At 40.6% G+C, this 22,197-nt stretch overlaps 1 protein-coding gene across 1 annotated transcript; it reads left to right on the forward strand.

Annotated features, from left to right (window-relative positions):
- Window positions 1-142: 142 nt before the first annotated feature.
- Window positions 143-20,257, forward strand: alx4a (ALX homeobox 4a; the record flags this gene model as incomplete). The annotated part of the gene is given in 4 exon segments (XM_084048217.1): window positions 143-473; window positions 18,664-18,683; window positions 18,685-18,792; window positions 19,937-20,257. Coding segments are annotated over 4 exon segments (780 nt in total).
- Between the last annotated feature and the right edge of the window lie 1,940 nt (window positions 20,258-22,197).

Consider the following 22,197-nt stretch of genomic DNA (forward strand, 5'->3'; position numbering starts at 1 on the left):
GGGAGAGAGAGAGACAGAGAGAGAGAGAGAGAGAGAGAGAGAGAGAGAGAGAGAGAGAGCGATCGCGATCTGTTTGCTTCCCTTTTACAAAAGCAAAACAAGTTTCGACGTCTTTTTCCTTCCCTTGACTGTTTTTTTAGGCATGAACGCGGAGCCCTGCGTGTCATACAGCGATATGACATCCATGGATTCATATTATAGCGCCTCTCTAACACAAGGTAGGGATCACCACCCATCGAACCCTTTTAGGACATTCCAGGCGAGTGACACCAAATACAGCCCCACTTTCCTGCCCAACAAAGGTCAGGCTTACGGAGGAGAGAAGTCCCGGAGCCCCTTCCAACAGGAGTGTCACCAGTCATTGGATGCCACTGACTTCAGCAAATACCACATCTTCTCATCACAGAGGTCTTCATGCAAAACACCCCCCGAGGAAGGCAAGCTGCACAACGGAGCGCTCACCCCATGCTATGGTGAGTAAAATACATTGTAGGCTAATTCACTTTTTTAAAATTTTATTTACATAGCCTAAACTATCGCGTTGTTTTCTGCTACTTAAAGGGATAGTTCACCCCAAAAATGACTTATTTTCTATCAATTAGTCACCCCATGAAGCCTCGAATTCATGGAGATATTTTTTAGTTTTTGTTGCATTCCTGACTCCTGAGAGTCTCCGGTCATCAAATTATTGGATTAGGAATGCGACAAAAACAAAACAAATCTCTTTGAATTCAAGGCTCCACAGGGTTACTAATCGATAGAAAAAAGTAATTTTGGGGGTGAACTGTCCCTTTAAGTTATGTTAGTCTATATACTTTTGAATGGAAAAAGCACATTTTCTATATATCAAAATATTTTGCAGCCCCTTTTTTTCTTTGATTGATTCGATTTCATCCGTTGTGTGTTCTGCTGTGTTCCTTCCATAGTGAGCTTTAGCTTTTTGCAAACTTGCTTCTGTAAACTGTATTTACTAAATTAATTCACAGCAGGACTTCACAACTTACTACCAATATTAGGGTAATAACTAGGATATCCCTGGGCTGGGATAGATCTTCTCGACTATCACATTTTCCCTTTGGCGACAGGATTAAATTAGGAGACATTTAATGTGATAATCTTCATTACAATCCTTAATATTGGGACTGAATCGGACAATTGAATTAACACGTTTTCAGATAGCCTAGTAGTGAGCTGAGTGATGTAAAACACGCACGCACGCACGCACACAAGCAAGCACACACACACACACACACACACACACACACACACACACACACACACACACACACACACACACACACACACACACACACACACACACACACACACACACACACACACACACACACACACACACACATACAATATGTCAATTCAAATTTCATGCATACCCTTTACCAGTATATGTACAGGGTATAAAGCTTTTTTGAGAGAAATAGCAGCAATCTTTTGCAGTCACTTTGGGACAAATAGCAGCATTTCTTTCTCAAAACTATTTAAATAGTATACCAAAAAAGCCTCAGATTTAAAATGCATTTAAAGGTAGCAGCACTGTTTATATGTGCAGGTCTAGAGGTCTACTCGGGACACTCAATGGTTAGTAGTCCACACACACACGCGCGCGCTCGCACGCGCGCACGAGCGCACACACACACACACACACACACACACACACACACACACACACACACACACACACACACACACACACACACACACACACACACACACACACACACACACACACACACACACACACACACACACACAATATTTGGGCTAACCAAAAATACCAGGCAAATAATTCAGATACAGTCTGACAATCTCCACCAATGCAATTGTGGAACCAAACTCTCTATGGCAATATAGATGCGCTCTTTGTGGCATATACTGAATATAAATGTATCTTGGCCGACTATAAAATGAACTCAGTGTGCTATAATTGCTTTCTCTGGTCATATGAGCACGTTAGAGGTGATATTAAAACCCAATGACAGTCAGTGAGACGAGTGAGTGAGAGAGAGAGAGAGTTGACAAAGTGAAATAGCTTATACATTTGAATCCATATTCGTTGGGTTTCATCGATGTTCTTCCTTTTTCCCACCAGACATTCAGACTCAATTATAGGCTATTGTGGTTTAAGACATTATGCCTTTTTTTCTTTTATTTTCCTTTTTTCCCTTCTAGATAGAACGTCTCATCCCAATTTTGAATGTTTCAATTTCTGCATTGTTTTAAGTGTATTTACTATTCGAACTTGACATATTCATCAAAAAACTTGCACTAAACTGATGGGGCTAAATAAATAATACATACATAAATAGCCTATAGGCTACACATTAGCCTATATTGTAAAATACATGTCTAAGTATCCATCATAATAATATGCACGATCGTATAGGCTACTCGACAATTAAGACACAATTAGGCTGGACTATAAATATATCTAATGCCTGTTAAAGCTCCCTGTAAAGTTTAACTATTAACGCCAAATTTGACGAGCATTAATAACTGCTTACAATAAGTTATAATGCAATTGTTAATGATAGCTACAATAATAAGAATAGCCTATACGTCTAATAATCACCGTCGTAATCATAATTATCATTAGTAACACCACTGAGAGTCTGAAACTTTTTTTTTATATTGTGGAAGGCCCTCTATTGCAAATTGTAATGGTCGTCTATTTTGATAGACATGTAGGCTTTAATAATGCTGTTTTGACAGATGTAGGCCCTAAGCCACTGTTTCCCAAACACTGGGCCGGGACCCATTTGTGGGTCGCGGGTCCATTTTTATGGGTCGTGAGTAAATATCCCCTTTATTTATTTTAAATTATTATTTAAAAAAAAAAAAAAAATCATGAATTTAAAACAAATTCTGACATTTTCCAAAATAATTCCGTAAATAAATGCCAAAGAAATTATATAAATTTGAAAACAAAATGTTTAAGAGGTAATGAAAATAGCCGATCTAAAGCTCACAAGGCGTGGCGATGTGACGCCTTGTGAGCTTGTAGATGTGCTATTTTCACTAGCTTGGGTTCTATAGGGACACATGAAATGTACAGAATCTTTTGGGTCTCCAGCTAAAAGGTTCGGGAACCACTGCCCTATGGCTACATGCAAGAATCCCTTATGACACGAATAGTGATTGATCCTTTAGGTCTAAAAATAACAGTTATGTTAACAATATTTGGGCCTCAAACATTTTGATAATACCTACGGTAGGCTAAGTAGACTACATTGGAAAAGTGATTTGGTAAATCGAGATAAAATGAAAATATATAATGTAGACCTATAAGCATAATGCTTGATTTATAGACCTACCAGAGGAACGTCATGTATAGACTAAACATTTGAGACTAAAAATAAACGTTTCTTAATGAACAACAGAACCATAACCTTCATATTCTGTTTCCAGGCTCATTGTAGCCTAATTCATTCGAGAGGGACAGTTTGCATGCAGCAATTAACGCCAGGTTTAAAGCAATTAAAGCTATAGGTTTTGTCATAAATTAGGCTAATTAAATTGCCTATCTTATCATTTATTATTGTCTTCTTAAATTCATGCTATTTATAATATATAGGCCTGCGAATTGAAATATTAAACGGTTTTATCAGTGCGGGGGAGATAATCAGCGCTTATTTGGGCCCGATCTGCTTAATTTATAGGATATTCTCCATTCGTGGGACGCTGTCGCTTGCCAAAAAGAATAGATCTACAAAATAAACAAGGCAACGCTATATGACGCGCAGCTAGCTTATAGATCTGTTCTTTTTGGCAAGCCACAGCACCGTCGTATAGACCCCTTAACAGACGACGTCATACTGGCTGCGTGCAGCCAGTATGCGCGCAACGAAACCCATTATATCAGGTCTCGTTAGGACGCGTCTCACTAGCCAACACACACAAGAGGGGGTTGGGGTGTGCTGAAACCAGTGCACCCCGAAACAGGTTGGGAATTGATTGCGTGAAACAATCACCTGTGCGTCCAGGCTCAATGTTAGTAAACAAATAATTGGTCTATACATGCGCGCGGATATATAGGCATATGACTATAGTCTAATATGAGGTTTTAGCCGCCCTTATAAGCACAAGTAGTCAGTGTTGTGTTACAATAAGCGAGTTAATGCGAGTGTATAAATAAAAATGCACGGAGCTCTTGGAACTCCAGCTTTAGGTTATACTGTAATGTGACTCAGATGTCAGCGACCACCATAGGCCTGCCTCTATTTTCCTGCAAGTTCAACATGATTTTATACCGTCTCAAACGCAGTCGTAGGTTATTCATTCGGACAAATTTACTTCAGTGACTCCCAAACCTTTTAGCTCAAGACCCAGAAGAGAAATTAGATACCCAAACTAGAGAAAATCTATAGATCTACAAGCTCTTCTTCAACTTTTTTTTGTTTTTGGATTTTATTCATGAAATACTTTTGAAAAATGTTGGAATTGTTTTTAATTGATGAAAAGTTGTGATTGTTTTGTTGTTTTGCAATATATAGGCCTACATCTATCTATTTTTTTAAGTAGGGAACGAAAAAAGGAGATATTTACTAGTCGTGACCCATATAAATTGATCCGCGACCCAAAAATGGGTCCCGAACCACTGCTTGGGAAACAGTTCTACAGCTACTCTTCCGTTTTGTGCCTATAGCCTGTTACACCATGGGCAATATCCCATTGTCATGGCTTCGTTTTTCATTTATTTATTTAGCCTATAGTCCTACTTATTTATTTATGTTCATCTCGTGGCTTCGTTTTATACATTTTAAGCATTCATTTAAATGTGATTCATGGAGAAATGCAGGCCCAATAATCTCCTCATTGAAGTGATGGAGTTTCACATCGAATGGAATCCAATCAACTAGGAGAGAAAGATATAACTTGATGCAACTTTGACTGATGTGACAGAATGGAGTGGGTGATTATGGTTTTGGGAAATGCAATAAAAAGGCAATACAATTTCTTTAAGCATGAGCTCAGCCTAAGCAATATAGCAATACAACCTTCTCATCATCAGTATGGAGACAAACGATTATTTGTAAATTGAAATGGTAAAGTGACAAAAGTTGATCTGTCCAATCCTAAAACTGAAAAATATGAGGCCTGTCTTTACTCAAAGGGATAAAGCCTAATCACTGTGTATAGCTCTGAAGTGATCATTGGACAATGAATTATTTGACCACGTTATTATATAGGCTACTTCATTGACCCACAGGGCTCTATAGGGGCTCTAGTTTTTTATTGTTTTATTTTCACCTAAATCTCTTGCAGAGCTATTTTTGCAGAACTTTCACCTGAGTATATAGGGATGCTATATGTGGTTAATGAAGTAATTGATTAATTCACTGGGACATTCATTAGTGTACATTAGAGGACAGTTCACATAAAGATCAACCTGTTTCGTCTAATGCAGTGAGACCCAACCTGTGGGCCGGGACCCACTGGTGGACCGTGAGGATATTGCAAGTGGGCCCTCAAATAATTGGTAAAACACTAAGATTTCAATAGTAATTTAATTATATTAACACAAAATTTCAGTAATAAAGAAAAAAAAGAAAGTAAGAAAAGAAAAAGACCATTACTGCATCAAAAGCAATCAAAAAACTATACTATAAAACCATATGGCCAAATTGTCAAATAATATAAGATTTTTTGAAAATAGCCGATCTACAAGTAGATCTGCTGTTCACAATATTTATCTGTGGAACGGAGTTAAGCAAAATGGGGGGTCCCCAGTTCAAATATGATTATTTTGGGGGGTCACGGCCAGAAAAGGTTGAGAACCACTGCTCTATAGTGTTGTTTCAGTGTCTTCTCTTCTTGGTAAGAACTGACCTGCACTAACTGTCCTGCCCTCCTCTGTGTGGAGAGGGGGAGAGATCCACTGTGTTTACAGACCGGGGAGAATCAGTTAGTAACCCTACGGCATCAAAGCAGTGCCATTTGCAACATTTGGCTCAGAGTTATTTGTAATAAACCTTGAACCACTCAAAAGAAAGTGTTTATTGCAATCTAGTTATTGAGCTATAATTATATCCGGATCATGTTTTGATACTCTATTTTTGCAATATAACCAAGACATGCAATGGTCTTATGGCAATAACATGCAACCAATCCAAGATCAAAGAAGCAGCACTTCATATTATCATCATAGATCATATTAATTTATTATTGGGAAAAGGGATGATTTCAGTCACACAACAAAAAAAGTAACACACATTTTTCTGTACAATTCTGTTGTCTTGCTATTGTAGCCTAATTGTGTTTTCCCCTTGTATTACACAGTAAAAGCCTTAGTGTTCATTTTTCCATTTGTTACACTGAGAGTGTACTCATGTAACCAAAGGTCCCTTTGGTTACATTTCTACTCGCTCAGAGCTAAATGAACACTCGCTGTGTAGAGGTGGTTATTGACAGTCGGATACAATAGCACCATTATTATCAATGTGCTCGTGTCACTCTTGTCTATTGTTCTTTCTTCTGCTGCTTGTCTATGCCTATATAGCACAACCATTTTAGTACTTCTTAATGGCCGTCTCCGCTGATTGGTTTGAGCAGGGAGTAATAGGAACCAGTCATGAAGCGTAGACAACCAGGGCACACTTCAGCAGGTCGATGACATGAGTGGAGGTGACAGGGACTCAGGATCGTTTTACCAGTTTAGTTTAAGTTTTGGCACAGCAATTTACATTAGCCTCAATCTGCATGGCCCAGTGAGAAAAGCAAAGCTTCAAAAAGGCTCGTAGACTCCAGGCCCTGTGCAGACTGAACAGAGATCCGTAATGTATGTATAATGTGTGTGTGTGTGTGTGTGTGTGTGTGTGTGTGTGTGTGTGTGTGTGTGTGTGTGTGTGTGTGTGTGTGTGTGTGTGTGTGTGTGTGTGTGTGTGTGTGTGCGTGCGTGCGTGCGTGCGCGTGTGCGTGCGTGCGTGTGTGATCATATTTATTTTATTGGGTCACAATATTGTACAGGTTTCAGGACATTTAATTTCAGATGTTGTGGGTTTTGAATAGGGTGCATTTGCCCAGGGCTGGTGAAAAGTAAAGTATAAAGGACCACATAGGGGTGTAATTCAAGTAAAAACATTTGTACAAAATGAGTCTCTCACAGCAGTGCTCAGTAAAACCTGAAGTACTGATTTAACTCTGACTCTCACTCTCTCAGTATTAAATTAACACTTAAGATGTATTATGCCTCTGTAATATAACTTTTACTTGGGTTCTTTGTTGTGGTGTTTATTGCTATTTATGAGGAACAACAGCTGATCTGTTTTACTACGCTATTTCAACACACTTGTAAACTGTGTATTAATCCATTGTCTTTTTTTTAATCACTGGATCCTTGGGAAATAATATGAATGTTCAGTGAACCTCACTGTGAAGGGTTTTCATTTTAGATGCTTGGCACAGAAAACACCCACTTGAATGCAACAATCTCTTTCAAACAGATGACAAATATTTGATGAAGGACAGAGAGAGAGAGAGAGAGAGAGAGAGAGAGAGAGAGAGAGAGAGAGAGAGAGAGAGAGAGAGAGAGAGAGAGAGAGAGAGAGAATAAGTTGAAGAAGTTAAGGGACAAAGAGGAGACGGGAGCGAGAAAGAGAATGGGAGAGAGAGAGAGAGAGAGAGAGAGAGAGAGAGAGAGAGAGAGAGAGAGAGAGAGAGAGAGAGAGAGAGAGAGAGAGAGAGAGATGATTTATCTGTCTTTAGTTTTCTGGATGCACTATATATTTTGTTTTAATGGTCTGTGCACTTTATAGCAGCCTGCTGGGATGGGTCTTCTCTCTATGCAGTCGGTAGAGTTGAATTTCAAAGTGAATGGCTACCCAGCAGGTTCTGGTCTAAAATTGCTACAAGTACACATGGGTTTTGTGTCTGTGGCGTACACGCATGCGGCGTTGTTGCAAAAATATTGCAGAGACAAGCAAATGTGCTGTGCGTGTGTATAGGCTAAGAGTGTGTCCGCACGTGCGTGTGTGTTTTCTTGTGTGTATTTTATCCTGAACTTTTTCGATGACTGAAACTGACACCACACTTGACACATAGTGTTATGCTATTCATAGTGGTGTCATTTGTGCTTTCCACATGAGACAAGGTCAGTTAAGAGGAACAGAAACATTGAAACTGAAACTGCATCTCCATCTCCATCTGCTCATCAATTTGTGATTAGCTCTGGTTTTGCATACAGTCGTGTTGACAGGCAGCCACTGCCGATGCCAATTCTGTGTGGTGTCATTACTCACAATCTGAAACAAGGGGCATCACATATATATCGTCACTGTCAGACAAGAAGCCCTTTATTTCTAAAAACGTTACTTTTCAGGAAATGGAACCTGTGTTCCATTGGATCCAATGTAGTTATTATTTAGTCACAAGCTCTTGTAGAAATTATTTAGTTACAAACTCTTGTTAATGCTAAAACCCAAAGACAGACCTAACCACTTTCAACCTCCCTATTTTAGGCATGTTATTATTGCCGAAAAACGTAATACTTTTTCAAAATAGCAAAAATAGCACATGTACAAGGTCACAACATTGTAATGGGACAGGACACATGTCATATGATGAAGCTTAAAAGAGGGCATGATTATTATTTTTTACAAAAAAAGATGAAAGATGAGACATGGTTTCTGCCTGACAGTTACAATAAATATACTATGTTGCAGTCATTGATTCTTGCACTCAGGGGTTCAGTCCACTTAGCTTATATATCAGTTAGTCAGCCTGTATGCAGCCTCACAACAAGTGAGCCTCAGAGTTGGCTGAATTTCAGAGGACGAAGCTCCTTATTACAGCCCATTCCATATAAGATGTAAAAACAAACTCAATTAGAGCTACAAATAAATACTTAGCTCACACACATTTCATCTGCTTCCTGTGGCTAGTTAAAGGACGCCAGACATTCTCTCCCTCCCTCCCTCCATCTTTCTCTGTCCTTAGCCTCATGTGCACCTTGTGTCTCTCTTCTGTCCACCTTTCTCCTGCTTATCGTTGTCTAGTTTTTGGGCTATTCCCGTCGTCAGTTTGAGAAACGTTTTGTTGTCGATCCCTTTTGACCGCTGTGGGGTGTCTAATTTATAATGTTTCTTTTAAACACTGTGAGCTGACCCGAGCCACCTCAGTCAGTAGAGTGTAGGAAGGCACCCTGCTGCTTTACCAGCCAATTAAATTACACTTTGATGTGACCCCCTCATTTTTAACTCAGAATTAATGGCCGTCTTTCTATTCCAAAAAAGAAATCTGACCCACGCTAACTTTGGGAACTTCTACCCAAAGGCACCATGCCAGAAATGAAGTCAAATGGAATACAATGAATTGCCCCAAAACCAGTCTTATATATATATATATATATATATATATATATATATATATATATATATATATATATATATATATATATATATATATATATATATATATATCTGTATGTATATAAATTAATAATAAATATGAAACTACAGGGATATCCAGTGGCGCTTTTAAAGGGAAAATGTAGACCCTGTAAAGTGGAGTTTACAAGACCCGTTCTCACTCTGCTGACAGGTCAGGTGCAAATACACTTGGACATTAAACAGTTAGTTGGTCCTTTAGTTTAACATTTCTCTTCACAGCCAAATTTCAGTTTGTTTTGAAATACACCGTATATGTTTTACTTGCTTGGTTTTTCTGGAACATTCTCTGAGCACATAAACTAACGGCACCAACCTGCACCAGTTGGCACACTTTTCTATATACTGTAGGTTACATCGGGATAGGGAATTATTTCAGTTACACATTGAGAAAACAGTTGTAATATTGATTCCAGCCTCAGTGTGTGAGACAAAAAAAACACCCTGGAACGTTTTCTCATGTCTTTCATGTCAGCAGTAACTGGAACTGGTGAGGAATCTAGAATGCACTGGAGCGAGAGAAAAAAAAGGAACATTCTGTGGTTGCATCTCAAAACATTTTGTACAGCATATTAATTTGAATAGAAAACACACACTTGCAAGAAAAGTCTGAGTTTGGGAGGTCTATTCTTGCAGCCTACTTTTGTCAAGTCTTGGGCCTACACCAGAAACAAAAACTAATACTAACTAGCACTACTAGCTGGTACCACCGATGAACTACGTCATGTAATTTGGCTCAAACTTTTAAGCACATAAGAGAGTTGATGTTTTCCACAGCCAGGCCTCCCAGCTCCCCTTCTTCACTCGTTCCACAGGGATACCCTGACAGACATTATTTGCAATAAGGTTTTCTCATGTTCCCCCTCCATAAGGTCTGGCCTCAGGGAGTGCTCACTGCTGTGCACCTTGGGCTGCATGGAGAGGCCTGCAGCCATGGCTGATAGCAGGGATAACAAGCAGGAGATTGTCACAATACCCTATGCCTGCCAACAACCCATCAATGACATGACATATAAACAACAGCCTTTGATCATGACGGAGCTCCTGATTTCAAACAGCTTGACAGCCCTGCCTTGTGGCAGCCATGGTTGCAGGCCAGGGGAATATGGTGAAATAACTCGAAAATATTTATGTTGGGATAAAACACACTTGCTCCTTTCATGACCAACAGGATGTGTCAGTCATGGACAGCACAGCAACGTTGGAGCTATTACACCCCCAGCCAGGGTCCTGCCACCCAAACATGGGTCCTTAGACCCAGTTACTTAGTCCGAGCAACAGGCAGCATCTCTACCCTATAGATCTAGTTCCAGACTTTCTCTCAAGAACTGAAGCCTTATTGGCTCATTGAATCACGCAGGACCTGGCTGTCTGAGGCAAAAACACTATTTAAATTCAGCAAAAATAATAGGTAAGCATTTGTTTGAACACTTCAGTTCTAATTGCCATTTATGTCATGTTTATGATATGAATGTGCTGAACACATACATATATCATGTGGCCAATATTTTATCACTAATAGGTGGCTACTTTATTATTACTTATTCATAATAAAATAAAGGTAGGCGTGCGTGCGTGCGTGCGTGCGTGCGTGCGTGTGTGAGTGTGTGTTGCTGCTGCCCTTTGCTGAGTGATTAGAAATGCACAAGGACTCCATAAACACACACATCTCCTGGCTCTAACGTGACATGGATTTAACCAAGCCAGGGATACAAGATGAACAGAGCTGAACCCCAGGTCCTGAAAAGAACCTCACATCTTGGAGAATCAAGGCAAGCTATAGGAAATGATGCAGTGCTTAGAATCACCACTAGACTGAGCCAGAGAGAGTTTCTTGACAGGGTGGCTGTGGTCTCATAAAGCATCATGAAGCCATAAACTTGAAACCTTTGTTCTATAAACCCTTTCAAATACCATATCCTCTGAAATAAAATATTACAAATTGAACTGCAATTCACATTGCGGGTAAAAGAAAGTTCAGATGGAGAGTTCATATGAAGAGTTCAAAGAATAGGCTTTTGATGATGATCTAAGCTTGTGGAACAGGGCACAAAGAGTTACCAACATAGAAAAAGCACACTGGCACAGATAGGATTATGGGGATTTATAATCAGTGTGTGGACATGTGTGCATGTGTACATGCCTGGAAATTACTGTCCAGCAAATTACCGCCGACGGCCAGTTGCCACTTGCCAGTTTAGTTTGCAGCAGTTTTCTTCTCCTTCTTTTGTATTGAGTTGTAGCCAGCGTCGCGTCTCTTCCATATGAGATAGCAGTATTATTGATGAACTGCAACAGGAGATGCAGATAAACACCCATGCACAGATTGACAAACAGCCTGACAGATTTCACAACAGTTTGTCACACAGCATAACTCAGAGAAATAAGAATCTGTTCCTGGTGCTGCAGAGCATAATATACAATATTACAGAAGAATACAGATTCTACACAATCTATCTTCATTTTCTTTCATTTCTATCCAGTGAACATGTCATGCTGTGTCAATGACAATACGTCTGATAAAGATTTTTTTTTTCATATTGACGTTTTCTTTTCTTTCTTTTTTTTATACAGAATCTGCTGCCTTTCATGAATTACTTTATTATTACCCAGTGGTGGAAAAAGTACTCAAATGTTTTACTTAAGTAAAAGTATCAATACTGCAATGTAGAAGTAATCTGTAAAAGTACGTAATTCAAAATTTAATTGAGTAAAAGTACAAAAGCGTTGGTATCAAAATGTACTTAAAGTACCAAAAGTAAAAGTACTCAAATGTTTGAAAATAGCAGATCTACAAGCTCACAACGCGTCGCGGTGTGACGTGTTGTGAGCTTGTAGATTGGCTATTTTCAAATAGCCTAGGTATAAAATAGGGCTAAAGTGGTAAATGTATGTTTTATAATGTAATAATGTATATCTGCAAAGTAACTAGGAACTAAAGTTTTCAAATAATTGTAGGGGAGTAAAGTACAATATTTGCCTCTGAGATGTAGTGGAGTAGGCTAGAAGTAAAAGTATAGACAATTGGAAATACTCTAGTAAAGGAAAAGTACCTCAAAATTGTACTTGTAAATGTACTTAGTTACTTTACACCACTGATTGCCCTTTTTTAATTATCATAATTCTCAATCAATATCGCTTCTAATGGTCTTTCTCCCTGTCTCCCTGCCAGGTAAAGACAGCACAGGTCTCACAGACTCTGAATTGACCTCCCAGTCCCAGACCTCTGACACCCCAGGAATGGACGGAGGCTATCTGGGTGTAAAAGACCAGGCCATCAAGGTCGCTTCTGATAGGCCCCTAGGCACCGACCTGGCGAGCCCACTGGATAAAGGTGACGGTGGGGAGAGCAACAAAGGAAAAAAAAGACGGAACCGCACCACCTTCACAAGTTACCAGTTAGAGGAGCTGGAGAAGGTCTTCCAGAAAACACACTACCCTGATGTGTATGCCCGTGAGCAGCTGGCACTGAGGACTGACCTGACTGAAGCCCGCGTGCAGGTACAGTGTAATACATATCCAATGTTGTAAAGTAACTACTGCACTTGAGTACAATTCTGAGGTATTTTTTACTTCACTGGAGTATTTCCAATTTTCAATACTTTTACTTCTACTCCACTACATCTCAGAGGCAAATATTATACTTTTACTCCACTACAATTGTTTGAAAACATTAGTAACTAGTTACTTTGCAGATATTAATTATTATATTATAAAACATACTTTAACCACTTTAGGCCTATTTTATACATAGGCTATTTGAAAAAAAGCCATACAAGCTCACAACGCGTCGCATCGTGATGCGTTGTGAGCTTGTAGATCTGCTATTTTCAAAAAAACATTGAAGTATATTTTGGTGCCAATACTTTTGTACTTTTACTCAAGTAACATTTTGAACACAGGCCTTTTACTTAACAGAGTATTTTTATATTATGGTATTGCTACTTGTAAAATACCTATAATAAGTAATTGATTGTGTTTTTGTGGCTGAGATTTCTGCGCAGCCCTGGACAGCAGATAACATTAATTCTTTCACATTTTAGCCCTCTACAAGAACCAGAGACTATAGCTTAGGAAAAAACGTTTTAGTCATATGGAATTGAACATGTCTTATGATTTCTGTGTTGGTTATAATAGTTACAAAACCAAAGAGACAACCAGAGCTGTTTTTAAGTCTTTTGGTACAAGTTCAAGTCAGTAGGTTAATCCAGACCTGTGATAGTGATACATTTGAAGTTGCATTCTTTGAATAAGCTATCGCTTCAGGGTTTTACAGGATCAAATCTGATTACGTTTTTGCTTTCAAGTCTCAAGTCAAGTCTTAAAGCATTCAAGTCACAAGTAAATCAAGTCTCACAGCAGAGGAGTACAAGTTAAGTCGCAAGTTCTGAATTTCATGACTGTAGTCTGACTTGAAGCCAAGTCTTATGTCTACAGCTCTAGAAGGAACAAATTAAATATCAAACATACACAGCACTGAATAAAACTCGACACATGTCAATTTTTAATGCTGGACTGAGAGTACGGAATAAAAACAATAGTGGCATAATCAAGCAACAAGTCCATATATCCACATGGCTGTGCCTTCTCCAGTAAATCAAACAAGCTCCCCATCAGAGAGCGGCAGACAATATTTGGAGAGCAGAACCTCATGGATCCATCAACATCTGCAGCTCTGCAGAGATAACGTCACTCATGGAACAGCGTGAGAGATTTATCTGCTAGTGTGGGAGTGGAGGGAGAAAAAGAGAAAGGGAGTGGGAGCCAACACAGGGCGGGGTGGGGGGACGGGAGGGGGGGGAGGCAGAGGGGCAGAGGGTCTGAGGTTTGGGCTGTCTGGGCCTCATATGTTCATTGTCAAGAGAGCAGACTGTCATTAACATACGAGGAGACAACATTCTGCTCTGCTCCAGCTACCATCGTGTTCTCTACCCTGCACCTGAACCTGAGCTCAGTTATGCTAGCAGCTAGTCAGCCCTGCGGCATCCTATATCCCGAGACCTGAAACCTTCCTGTGACCTTCCTGGCTGATTTGCATATAATCCTTTCATGACCACCCTTGCATTCCAACTTCGTTGGACAGCAGACTATGAGGCCGTGTTTGTGTGTGTGTGTGTGTGTGTGTGTGTGTGTGTGTGTGTGTGTGTGTGTGTGCGTGCGCGCGCGCATAGCCTATGTGTGTATGCATGTGCGTAAGCTTAAATGTGCATACGTGTGTGCACCAGAGACAACCAAAAGCCCCTGGATTCTCTGTGTTTTTCTTTCATTAACTTCCTGTTCAGAGAGGAATGTGTCCCCGCTGTGGTCTCCAGTGAAGGTGTGAAAAACCTTCCCATGAGCTTTTTAAGCAAGCTGAGCGTTTGTTCTTTCTGATCATGCGCTTGACAACATAAACAACTTTTGGGAACTTTTTTTTGAGAAGCATTTCCCCTTCGCCATCACATGACAAAGAAGATCCAACATCTTCACACATCTCTCTGTCGAGCGACTAGTGTCTAGTACAGTGAGAGGTGGGAGAGAAATGAGGAAAAAGTGAGATTAGCCCCAGATTAAATCCAGTCTTTTACATGATGTGCTGGAACAGTGACCAGAAAAAAAAGCCTAGCAGTGAAACACAGGAAGTGTCTGCAGCCAGAGGGTTATAACTCAGTCCTGAGACTCTGAAGGTATGCTTCTCTGCTGTGCTCCTCTCTCGCTATCACACAGCACCGCCTGCCTTCAGCTGGTCTTGGCTTTACAGCCCCTGGCCTTCCCAGCGGCCCTCTTAAAACACTCAAGTTAAAAAGATAAAAGAGACAAGATGCCTCGTCAGTCAAAGAGCAGGGCTGCGCAGCACTTTATCCAGGTCATTCACACGAAGACGCGCTCACAGCTCATGAATCTTGGGGTTATACTGTAAGTGGACAAACTGCTCAGCAAAACCCAATGAGAGTCTGGAAGTGGGGATTTCATAACATATTTTTGGTTTTGGAAGACAAGTTGATTTAGTTGATTTCGCTACAAACTCTGAACATTGGTAGCCTATTGTGGTACAGATGGCGATATCATACCTCGTTGTCTGGTGGCTCTGGTGTGACAGAACAAGAGGGCTTTATTTAAAATGTTAGCCCTGGAGATGTTTGCTTTTTCTGTCTTCTGGTTTCAAAGGGAGAGAGTAAGTTCAGCTCTGAGTCATATGCACTACAGATACACGGGAAGGTCAGGGTTCAAGGGTCAGAGGTTTCAACAACATTGCGTCTCTCAAGCTCACCATTCTGTCAGTCTAAAAAGCTCAGAGAGTCAAGATGGTCTTTGACAAGCAGAGTTCAGCATGCAAACACAGGTGTTCATATGAGCTTACACTTCCAAACTGGGGACTGAAGATATGTCTGTGTAGTCCATTTAACCACTTAAGCCCTATTTCAATAATAGCAAAAAAACATAACGCCTCACGTTGCAACATATATCTGCTATTTTTTGCTGTTTTTGAAAATGTCGGACATTCTTTGACGATCTTCACCTACCCGCCTCAAAACAGAGATGCCAGGTTGAAAGTATTAATGTCTAACTTATAGTTTGTTGCCAAGTGGTGTCGTTATAACAGACTTTTGTTTGAAAATGTGGCATGTAATGAAATATGAATGAAAAGAAAAACAAAGAATAGAATTTAATTTTAAAAAGAAGGAATTTGGTTCTATTTCTAAGAATAGTCCAAGCTGTTCATCATTAATACACTTTACTGAAGTGAACCTCCTGATATTAAGGGTTAAGGACTGAATCATTCTTTATGATTTATAATATAACTGGATAATGTCTGAAATCATCAATGGTATTAAGAGGTATTTTATCCATCACAAACCAATTAATGAGAAGGAAGAGCATGATACTGTAAATAACATTCAGGCTTACAATGAATATTGACAAATTAAAAGCTTTTTTAATTTGTTATTTCAAAGACATTTCAAATATATTTCTAAACACAGGGACGTTTACATAGCTGAGTTTTATTACACAGTAAATACCCTATAACGTGGAAACATTACATTATGCTATTCTGTCATGGTTAAATTGCCATTAAGCTATGTTGAACTGATAAGTGAAATTAAATGAAAACATAACTACATAGGTTGAAGCGACCAAGGCACTCTTGTTGTGGAAACATTAAGAGCTTTCATTTGTATGGCTTATTTATGGCAAGTGTTGCAGCACACCTTCATCAGGGTGACTAACCACCGGTAGTGAGGAATGGACAAAACATATATAGGATATTACTTCACAGGCTCATTACCATAATAGATTGAGCAGGTGACTATAGAGGAAAATGCCACTTATGAAACACCATGAGTAAAGTATCAGAACATGCACCATGAACACAAATACATAAACACATGAGCTCATACCCCCAAAAGAGAAACAAAACGAGTCAAATTATAAGGCAGGATAATATATTTCCTCATTGAGACCTGGAAACAACATAGCTTTTGAGTTGGAAAATCCAAAAGGTTTCCCGTTGTAAGAGGTGTTTGATACTATCTCCACCCCTCCGGGAATTAGGGACCACTTCAATGGCCACATCTTTCAGTGAACTGGGGCTAGACCAGCATGTCTGCAATGTTTAGGCATTGGGTCTATGGCTAAACTCTAAATGGTAAATGGTGCATTGAATTAGCACCCAAAAGCATCCAAAATGCTTTACTTTAACCCATACACACACCGGTGGTACAAAAAAACATGCAAGACACCAACCTGCTCACCAGGAGCAGTTAGAGGTTAAGTTTCTTGCTCAAGGACACTTCTATACATGAGGTTTAATCCAGGGGAGCCGGGGATCGAACTGGGAAGATTCCCATTCCCAAGCGGCCACTCCTGAGCCACTGGCTTTTAGGAAAAACTAAAAAATGGCAGCATCTTCCAAAAGAGATTTCAAGACCTTGTTAGTGCTACATAATTCTGGGAGAACCAAGCCCAGGTTTAGACTTGGCTTCTTTTGCTGTGGTGTAGAGGCTGACATGAGTGACAGCAGAGGCAGGTTATCAATCCTTGAAGCGGGTCTCTAACTTCAAAGTGTTTTGAACCCCAAACAGCCCTCCTGCTGGGGCCAGTTTGGCGTTTCTCTGCTCTTTCTCTCTGGGCTGAAACATAAATAAAGCCTCATTGTAAGTCTCTGAGCTACTTTAGCTGTCAAGGTCTTTGCCAATTACTGTCACTACTGAGTATGCACAAAATATGTTTTCCCTACATAATAGCCAGCAGACTCTGCTCTAAACAAAGCTCCATCAGATAAGAGTACAGAAGTGTCTGGTTGGTTGTTAGTTACATTGTCAACGCTGAGTGCAAAACTAGACACCTTCCAAACTTATGCTCAGCTATGTTTTGTATGAAGAGGGGATTTAGTGAGACAAAAGAGTGAACTTGTGCATTGCATAACATTCAAAGAAATATAGCAGATAGATTAAGTGAGGGGAGGGAGATGGAAATGCTTAAAAACATCAAGAAAATAATGAATTTGTCCATCATCATCTCTACCCGCCTTTCTTATGCTAGAGGGGGCAGCATCTCAAAGCCAAGAGCTTTAGGCCTCAGGAAATTAAACAGAAAATGAAAACAAGCTCTTGTTATAATCCTGTATCACTTTTCAATTTCCCCAATTCTCTCCTTTAAAAAAAAGGAAAAAAAGGGGGGGGGGGGGGGGGGTGGAAGTATGGGCAGTTAAATGAAAGTAAAAAATTGTCAGGAGCCCAAGATAAAAAGTGTGAGAAAATAGTAACACCTTGACAGTACACTGGTATTCACCAATTGAATTTAAGAGGTAATTCAGCTTTGTGCATAAATAACACGCAAGCCTATCTGTAGCATCTGTATCAGTGCTATCTTCAGTCTTCTGGCTGTGAGCCATGGGATCATTTTTCTATTCAAAGGAAAGATCTTATCTGTATAAATACTGGTATCAATAGTGAAGTATTTCCTTGAGATCCTGTGAAACATATTCGGTTTTAGGCTGCAAGACACCCCCCTCTCTCTCTCTATCTCTCTCTCTCTCACGCACGCACGCACGCACGCACGCACGCACGCACGCACGCACGGAGTGGGTCCAAGTGAATCTCAGAGGCAACCTGCACAGTGCACACGCTCTGTCAACCCGAGAAGTGGTCCCTGATTCCCTGAATCTGGGAAATCCTTGAATCAAACCCAGACACTGGACCCCAAATCAAGTTAGGGTTTCGATGGCAGGTCTCACAAAGATGAAATAAATAATATATTAAATCCTGACTTTTCCCCCCTGCAGGTCTGGTTCCAGAATCGTCGAGCCAAGTGGAGAAAGAGGGAGCGTTTCGGTCAGATGCAACAGGTCCGAACGCACTTCTCCACAGCGTACGAGCTGCCTCTTCTAACCCGACCTGAGAACTATGCACAGGTATAGTGAACGCTGGCAGGGGAGGAGATGTCTGGGAGGGAGGCATAAAAATGTATGTGCCAAACATTTCGGATTTTGACAGATTGAAAATAGCAGATGTACAAGCTCGTTGTGAGCTTGTAGGTCAGCAATTGTCAGCACCCAACGCACCATAGTACGACAGAGTATGTAAATTAAGCATTAAACAGCAGTATTCATTTAGTTAGGCTTTAAAGTGTCTGTGTGTGTATGGTGTATTTCTTTGTCTTCTTTGCCAAAGCACAGTAGAGTAGTAGGCTAGTACTTCTTCTCAAATAATTTCTGTGCACATCTGGCCATCACGATGACAGCCTGGGCCCCCAGCACCCTTGCCCCTGTCTCATACACCCCCCAAAACACCCCTCCCAAACACAGCTCCCTAGCAGCTTCCTGAGCAAGGGCCTTGGAGTGAGGGAATCGAAACAGGAAGCATGGATATTTAAGTAGACAGTCATGGAGAGCTAATGCACAGGAGTGAACTCTGTGAATGTGAAAACTACAAGTTAGCTTAAAGGAAAGAAATATAAGAAAACACATATTTCCTGTTTTTTTGCTGCTACCTTTAGTGGTTGTCGTGACTTTGTCTTTGTTCACTGTGTTTATGGCAAAATAGTGAGCATGACATCAGAAAATATGACTCAGGTTGATTAATGGTGGCCCTAATGCTGAAACAGGCAAAGTGTGGCTCAAGCTTTTTCATATCAATGACCCTAATTTAGTCAACTAGAGTTTAGTCTTTCAGCCCTCAATCCTTAGAATTTTGATAGTTTCATGAAACACAGGAATGATGTTATAATCCAAAGGGCAGTGGACTCTGCATGGCAGGGGCGTCCTCCTCCCTGAGCCAAGCTTGCGCCTGACCGCATACCTTATTGTTGGATAGGATTTTGTCCAGAACAAATAACAATTGTTGTTAGGCAACGATTTCTGTTGTGTCTGACATCAGTGCATGTTACGCTTGTGAAGTCCACTATCGGCCCAAAGTAATGCTGATGTTTAACAATTGGCACATTTTATGGGGACCCCCTGGAACCCCCTCAATGACCCCTGGTGAGAACCACTGCAGATAGACTATATAACCATCAACAGTGAACTCAAATGCACATCCACTGTCTTTCTATTTCAGATCCAGAATCCATCTTGGATTGGTGGCGGCAGTGGAGCATCTCCTGTGCCAGGCTGTGTTGTACCCTGTGACACTGTGACCTCATGCATGAGCCCTCACCCCCACTCTGCCGGAGGGGTGTCCGATTTCCTGGGTGTGCCAAGCCCAGGGGGTCACATGGGACAGACACACATGGGCAGTCTATTCGGGGGCCCACCTGGCGTGGGCACGGGCATCAACGGGTACGATCTCAACATGGACCCTGACCGCAAATCTTCCAGCATTGCTGCCTTGCGCATGAAGGCCAAGGAGCACAGTGCAGCCATATCCTGGGCCACATGATATGTTAACGCTGACTGGGAGACCCTTTCTAACCCCACCCTCCTCACAACCCTCCCAAACAAAACAAAATAGCCCAATATGGAGAGAGTGGGCACTAAAATGTATAACTGACATGTAAACAGTGACTACCTTAAAAAACAGGAAATGAATACAGAAAACATGGATGGAGCAAAATGACCCATGCATGAAGAGACCACAAGAAGGAGGATGAACACAGCATCGCTTTATTCGGGCCAGAGACAGCAACAAGAATCATAATGTGTTGAAGTGCTGTAATATAACTCAAGCTGACAAAGCAGTATGCAAAGTCCAATGCTCAGTGTTAATTTGACTCGGAGAGGAGGTACAAATGGATAAATTAACACTGAGGATATTATTATTGTGTAGAAATCCAGAGTTAAATGGACGCTCTGTATTTTGTTGTGCAGCGGTGAGAAAAGGCAAAGGAAAACACAAATCATAGCTGAATTATTTCAAATGAATCGTGCACTTAATTTGCTCAAATACAGCAAATGCTGTTCTGTACAGAGCTGTCAATGTCATTGTAGCTTTTCCGTACAAACACATTTGTATTATCTTCTTATTTAAATTTTGAGTGTAATATTCCCTCTCAACCTTTGGTATTCTTTTTCTTTATTACCCAAATAATGTGTTTAAGAATCCTTTAAACAATTCAAAAAAATATATGATATAATTATTCCATACTGTATCGCATGGCTTTTTAAAGCAAAGAGAGGACAGCAACATTTTCATATTATCATAAACTTTCTCAGCTACAACACAAATCCTGGAGCTGCACCCCTGCTTTACACATCATCCAGCACTATTTTGGTTTTACCTTTCAGTATTTAAAAGTCAAAGAAATGAAATATGTTTTCGTTTGAGTGTGGGCAGAGGGAGAGATCTACCTGCCACGCTTGGCCCGCTGACATCCAGAGTCTGGAGGCCAGGGAGAGGAAGGGTGGAGGAGATGGTGGAGGAAGTGATGTGTGGGAGTATTGCGAGGGACACAGCAGGCCTGCTGCTCTCAGGGCTGCAGAGCCTGGGAGCACCAGCCTCCAAACACAGCCAGCACTGTTTTCAAGAGGACAAGCTCAAAGTGGACCTGCCCGTACCCCTTGCATTTCCACTTTCTGAAGGTTCCACAGAGACAAGTGCCCACCAGTCAGTCAAGCCTGCCAGAAATAACACCCAGATCAGCCTAGAAAGACAGCAGACTGACCTGGGGGAGGTTATACTTTCTAATATTGACACTTTAAAACACTGAAAAGATGTCAGCTCCCAGCAGCTTTTAAAAAAATCATGTCATCATCTTTGATGTTTAGGCAGTCGGGGCTGTCTCGTAGACTGTGTGAATGTTATTTTGTGGTCTACTCAGTTTGGTTTGGTACAGGGAGAAGTGTATTTGTATTTCTTTCCGTCTTTGTTACATTTCTCTCATATTCAAAGCCAAACATTTGAAGTCATCCATTGGCTTCATGCATGGATCTTGCAGATAGCTTCAGTATGGGGAAGTTGGCCTGAGCAGTCGGAAGTTTGAACCCATCTTCATTAATTTTTCTTTCGTCTTTGGGTCGGAGCTTGGACAGTTAAAGGCATTATAAGCGCGTTATTAAGTTCCCTGTCTCCTCCCTTGTTACAACCTTTTTGCATTTGCCTCTCAGGACATGTCTGTATACATGGGGGAAAGAAGGGAGACAAAAATGAGATGTAATGCTGCCTTTGCAGCCATCACACTTTGCCAAGAGTTCTGGCAATGACATAGATATGGTTTATCAGTTGGGCATACTGATATTTTACATTTTTTACCCAGATCTGATTTAGACCTAAGTCAAAACAAAAGGCTCTCGAGGGTTTGTAAAAAGAACCTGATACTTTGTATCTACACCTAAGGCAGTGGAACCATTTCTAATGCTTTAACCTGAACCACATTCACTCCA

This window comes from Gymnoscopelus microlampas, assembly GCF_963454915.1.
Source record: "Gymnoscopelus microlampas genome assembly, chromosome: 1".
Taxonomy (NCBI): Eukaryota; Metazoa; Chordata; class Actinopteri; order Myctophiformes; family Myctophidae; genus Gymnoscopelus; species Gymnoscopelus microlampas.